Consider the following 6,379-nt stretch of genomic DNA (forward strand, 5'->3'; position numbering starts at 1 on the left):
AAAACTAGTTAAAAATATTACACATAAAACTAGTTAAAAATATTACAAATAAAACTAGTTTTCCAAATGAAGTTTGACATGAAACCACGTCTTTGTGAACGTCGAGGCAACATTTACTCACTCCTTCTTCACTTTACCGTATAACCACTTACTTTGTGTGCTGTTTTAACTGTTAATACGTGAAAGTGTTTAGCTCTTTCAGGAGATGGGTACTCTTTATACTTTTTAATGTATTTAACTTTTTGAATACATTTTTTTTTCCATAGAAATACATTGAGAGCTCCTTGATGCCGTCAAAACGTCGTTCTTTCTGAAATCTGCTTCAGCAAACTGACTTTATTTTTGTTATTCTACTTTTAGCTTTCAGCTAGCCATTTGCTTGATTTAGTTTTTAGCTACATTTTGTTAATTTAAGCTTTTAACTAGCCTTTAGCTTTTCATTAGCTTGTCATGCTACTTTAAACTTTAATCTGTTTTTTTTTCTTTTATCCATTAGCTAGCCTTGTGCTAGTTTAGCTAACTTTTGCTATTGTTTATTCTTGCTACTTTGAGCTTGTAGCCAGCATTGTGCTATTTTAGCTTTTAACTAAATAAGATGCTATTCATATGACAGATTTTGTTGGCAGGCCTCAGACTGACAAAGCGTTTCTTCCAAGAATAATCTGTCCATATGGCCTGATTTGACTTATTTTGTGATTTATTTACCTGGATGATTGAGCTTATATACTTTATTTAAGTTTTGCTGCTTAGTTAGCATTTTACTTTTAGCATTTAGCTGATGTTCTGCTTCTTTTAACTTTACCATCTCAGGTTCACCTTCCTCAGTAAATTATCTTTCACAGTGCTCAGCGTTCTCACTGTAGGCTGTGAAAATGTACATTCTTTAGTTTAGCACCATGTTCAGTTGGACCAGACCTTTTCTTTACGCTTTGTTAGGAACTGACGTTCTTCCCAGAATATTCAATCACAGTTCCATGTTTGTCTCCTCTCTGGACAGCCAACGACGCCGGGTGTTTCTTCCGTTTTGACTCATTGTGTCCCCTGGTAGCGAGTTCCCCGTCCACTCAGTTAGCTTCTCCCATCTGTGGGTAAAAGTAACTTTAGGCCTGTTGTATTTTTCTGTTATCTGACCCCACAGACGATCACACCAGGGTCCGCCTGCAGCTGCTGGATGGAGACCCCCACTCCGACTACATCAACGCCAATTATATTGACGTGAGTCAATACACGATATACAATACATGATATACAATACACGATATACAATACATGATACACGATATACAATACACGATATACAATACATGATACACGATATGCAATACATGATATACAATACATGATATACAATACACAATACACGATATACAATACATGATACACAATATACAATACACGATATACAATACATGATACACGATATACAATACATGATATACAATACATGGTATACAATACACAATACACAATATACAATACATGATACACAATATACAATACACGATATACAATACATGATACACGGTATACAATACACAATATACAATACACGATATACAATACACGATATACAATACACGATATACAATACATGATACACGATATACAAAACACGATATACAATATACAATACACAATATACAATACATGATACACGATATACAATACATGATACACAATATACAATACATGATACACGATATACAATACACAATACACAATATACAATACATGATACACGATATACAATACACAATACACGATATACAATACATGATACACGATATACAATACACGATATACAATGCACAATACACAATATACACAAATTACTAAGCTTGTGCTAAATAACCACCATCTCCAACTCTCCATGTTTTTTGAACAGCCCACCTGCACTTTAGCAGAGGTTGAAAGCAAAAGTAAAATTTGCTGTGAAGGAACCAGAAACGGGCAGATGCATCTTGTTCTGAGGCCCGCGGGCTCTTTTAGTTGAAGGAACAAAACGTTGTTTTGACCTTTAACCATAATTGTACAATAAGTTTTTAAAGCACCGCTTTCTTTTAAATCCTCCTGACAAGGAAGTTTAACATCATGTTTTGAACGGGCATTTCTTCGTTAAACTCCAAAGAATAAGAATGAGCTCACATGTGTAACTCTTAAGGCCTGTCCTTATCCGTATATGGAAATTAAAACCAGACTTTCTGCTGTTCTTACGCTCTCTCATCCACACACAAACAAAAACTTTGGTGAAGAAAATGTTTTTTTAGATCTGCAAATAATTGTGATACAGAACCGACGATGTTTCTGTTTACGTTCTGTCTCATCGTATTCTGTTTCTGTCACGTTAAACTTTGATTTGGTGCTGAAACAATTAATAACAAGGAGGAAACTAAAGATTCTCATAAAAATTAAACTACAAATTAAACAAAACGGAGAAAAAGAAAACAATCTTTTCTGTTGATATTTGTTTTTATAAAACTTCTTTTTCTGACTCTCCAGGGTTACCACAGACCCAGACATTACATCGCCACACAAGGTAATTAACCTGATGCAAGGCCGTGTGCATGTGTGTGTGTGTGCACGCGCGCATGTGTGTGTGTGTGTGTGCGGCTTCCACCTGGTAAATTCTACCTTTCAGACTGGAAGGCCATTACCGCAGCCTCCTAAATCTGAACTGCTGTATAATAGACAAATTTAAGACCCCATTACCTCAAACCCCCAAACTACTATCTGGGATTGATGATGTGTGTGTGTTTGTGTGTGCATGTGTGTGTCAGGACCCATGCAGGAGACTGTGAGGGACTTCTGGAGGATGGTCTGGCAGGAGAACTCAGCCTCCATCGTCATGGTTACAAACCTGGTGGAAGTGGGACGAGTGAGTTCTTTATAAAATTAAGAATTAAAGAATAAAATGTATTAGTGTACATTGTTTACGGTCATGAAAACATGTCGGCAACAGTTCCTTGTTCAAACCTTTTGTATTTTAACTTTGTAGGGTTTGAATCCAAAACTCTTCATGTTCCAAACTGTTTACAACAAATAAATAAATAATAAATAAACAAACATTTATTTTTAACTACCGTAAGTTCAAATCAAGTAAACTTCCTGACAGTTAAACCCAACGAGCTGTTACATTGTGCAGTTGTTGTGGTGTTTCAGGTGAAGTGTGTCCGTTACTGGCCCGATGAGACGGAGGTGTACGGAGACATCAAGGTGACCCTGATAGAAACTGAACCTCTGGCTGAGTACGTCATCCGGACGTTCAGCGTCCAAAAGGTAAAGAACTTCGATCAGGAACATCTGGAGCTCTCTCCTGCCTCACCGCAGCTTGTTGGAAACTCAACCCCGGACTTCTGCACCGGTCGATAACTGAGAAGCGTTACTTCGTAGTTTCTTGCTGGTTTAACTTAAACTGGGCCCTTGAGCTCAGGCAGGAGGCCTCTGTGAATTAAAACAGATCACGTGTCATCATCTTTGTGCTTTTCACTGTTCGTTCGTGTGAAGATGACAGAAAATAAAACCCACTACTCTGAGGGACAACGGCTCTGAGCACAACTCCTCGTCTTTCCAACCTTTCCCTTTGCTTTGTGTGCAGGCAGAGCAGGATACGAGATAAAACGATCAGCTCGGGTATCGTTGTCTTCTCTTTGAGAACAAACGGTCTTCAGAAGACGAAGCGAACACTGAACGCAACAAAACCCTTCGAAGTTGTATTTGTGTAAGAAATGTGTGAAGTTCAGCCGATGCTCCACACAGCTGAGATAACATCAGCTGAAACATTACTTCACCTTTCAGTCGTGTAACAAAAAGCTTAAGAATTCCTACATCTCGCAGCAGATTTCAGATTCTGTCGTGTTTTTCCTGCTTTTTCTGCACTTTACTCAGTTTTTTGCTCCGTCCTGTATTTCCTCCCCCTTCAGTGAAAGCAGCTTATCAAGACGAGTCCTCCAGTCCTCGCTGTCAGCGTGTTTAGCAAGCCATTAATCCACTACACCTCGGTGTGTGTGCGCACGTGCACAAGTACTCAAAAGGGAAGCTGATTTCAAAAACGCCCGTCGTATTTCAGGACGCATTAATGTGTCCAAACAGCCGTCACATGTCCCCATCCTGCCTGTGGAACAGGTCGAGGACAAACAAAGAGGCTGAGAGTCGGTGTCTGCAGGCGGCACGCGACAATTCAACTGCTTCAGCCGCAGTGAATAACGAGAGCAGGCTCTTAATGAAAACATTTATTAATGCCACATCCGAGGAGATTAACGGAGCGCTGAGTAAGAGCGGCTGACACAGACTCTGCGGAGGAAAGTGCCTTCGAGGAAAAGCAGGAGAGCAGACGAGGTGCAGGGCGGAAAGAAGCAAGACGACAAAACGTCGTTTAGAGTCAGTCATGAAGAAAAGCTGCGCTTCTGTTGCACGAGTTTTATCTGTGAGGGAAGATTTCCACCAAACACGCAGCAGAAACGAGTTAAACTTCTGCTGCACCCTGACTCTGGAAAAGATCAAGTCTGAGACCTGGTTGGAGTCTCGTGTGTAAACTAACGGTAAACTGAGCGCTGGTCGGGATGTTGTCGCTGTTTGTATTTGGTACGAACACGAATGTTGTGTCTGACGCTCATGGAGGTTCCTGCTGCACGTGGAAGGCTTGAAGATGAGGAAGTTGCAGATGGTGCTACGCTCCCATGGGGTACCTGTCTTGTTGTTTCTGACGTTTTGTTCTCCACGTGACGTTTCTGCAGAGCGTCTGGTGTTCAGCAGCGTGGTCTCAGTTCCTCCGCTGGTCATGTCTGGACATCAGACATCTCTCAGCATCTAGCCGTGGTCTTCCCCTCCATCTTTCTCCGCTCTTTGCACTCAGTGGCAGATCTCTGAGTGCTGGTGTCACTTCTTCTTCTCCTCATGTTCAAGTAAAGTCCAAACAGGAACTCAGACTTTAGCTGCTTCCAGGTTCCTGTTTGTGGAACTCAAACAGGAAGTGATGGTCTTGTGTTGGTGATGATCGTTCCAGAGTTTTAGATGAGACCTGCAGATGTGAGCGTGCCAGATGTGTAAAGAGTTGTTTTCTTCAAGTCGTGCACGTTATGGGGAGCGGGAACAGAAACAGGTTAGCAGCTGAAGGACCCCCCCCCCCCCCCATGTGACATTTACGTCTGAAGAGAAGACGGGAAGCACGTCACCGCCAGCTTTATAAAAATTTACATTTTGCATGTGAAAACAAACGACAGACAAACGTGACGTTTGAATTTAATAGTTTTTGTGTTTAACCACTTTATTTCAGAAACCTTTATGGGGATCCGTACCCTGAAGACCCGCGATAAGTGAAAAACCGTGAAGTAGGAATAGATTGAACAGAAGTCGGCGGTGGACCCTTGCAAATAAATAATTAGACATAACGAGGATGTTTGTACATAAACAAATCCAGACGGTCTTATCTGAGTGGAAAGAAGCAGAAAAGGTTTTATGAAACTTTTAGAAATCAACATTTTACCCAGAAATAAATCACTTTTCCCATTTATTGCACTTCTCATCCGGTGAATGTTTACAGACGAGGACAAGAGTTTTCATCATTTCCTGCATGAACTGTGTTCTTAGTGCTGGGAAGTAAAGAAACCAGTTCCCATCAGGTCTGTTTATTTGAGACTGACATCTTCTTTGGCTCCATGCGACTTTGTAGTGAACGCCTCTCTTTATATTCCACACATCGAGGAATATCTGCGTCACTTGGATCTGTTGTCTGAAGGACATCGAGACGAATATTTGACAGGAGCTAACTGTCCGTCCTGCCTCTCCGAGTAACGTTCACATGCCCAAACATCCCGACTGTCGAGTGTAAAATAATAAAAAATGCATTTTATCAGAATGACCCTGATGCTGTAGCTTCAATCGTGTTCTTGATATAAAATAATATCCGGAGAACAGATGATTGCTGCTATGAAAAGAAACCATTTGCAAAACGCTCTTGGACATATTTATAGTCAAGGATTCAAGGTCCTTTATTGTCATTCACATCACGTGGTACATGTGGTGGAACAAAACTGTGTACACAGGGTCCCAGTTACATCCAACAAAAGTATAAAGTGTCAAATAAAAACAGCAATAAGGTCTAAGATATGAACCAAGACAAACGTTAAGTAGAGATACACTAAGCACTAATAACATAAAAACAATACGCTGAAGAGCAGCACGAACATGAGTCTGTGTGAGCACATGAGTATCAGATGAGCACATGAGTCTGTGTGAGCGCATGAGTCTGTGTGAGCGCATGAGTATCAGATGAGCACATGAGTATCAGATGAGCACACGAGTATCAGATGAGCACGAGTATCAGATGAGCACACGAGTATCAGATGAGCACATGAGTCTGTGTGAGCACATGAGTATCAGA

At 40.7% G+C, this 6,379-nt stretch overlaps 1 protein-coding gene across 1 annotated transcript in view; it reads left to right on the forward strand.

The window, feature by feature from the left end:
- ptprt (protein tyrosine phosphatase receptor type T) overlaps positions 1-6,379 on the forward strand; it is a 340,867-nt gene that overhangs the window by 320,182 nt on the left and 14,306 nt on the right. The window contains exons 22-25 of the mRNA XM_037679934.1: positions 1,130-1,215; positions 2,500-2,536; positions 2,778-2,875; positions 3,160-3,276. Coding sequence (XP_037535862.1) covers positions 1,130-1,215; positions 2,500-2,536; positions 2,778-2,875; positions 3,160-3,276 — 338 coding nt within the window. The remainder of the gene's footprint in view (positions 1-1,129; positions 1,216-2,499; positions 2,537-2,777; positions 2,876-3,159; positions 3,277-6,379) is intronic.

Source organism: Nematolebias whitei, chromosome 7, assembly GCF_014905685.2.
Source record: "Nematolebias whitei isolate Nwh7 chromosome 7, NemWhi1, whole genome shotgun sequence".
NCBI classification, from domain to species: Eukaryota; Metazoa; Chordata; class Actinopteri; order Cyprinodontiformes; family Rivulidae; genus Nematolebias; species Nematolebias whitei.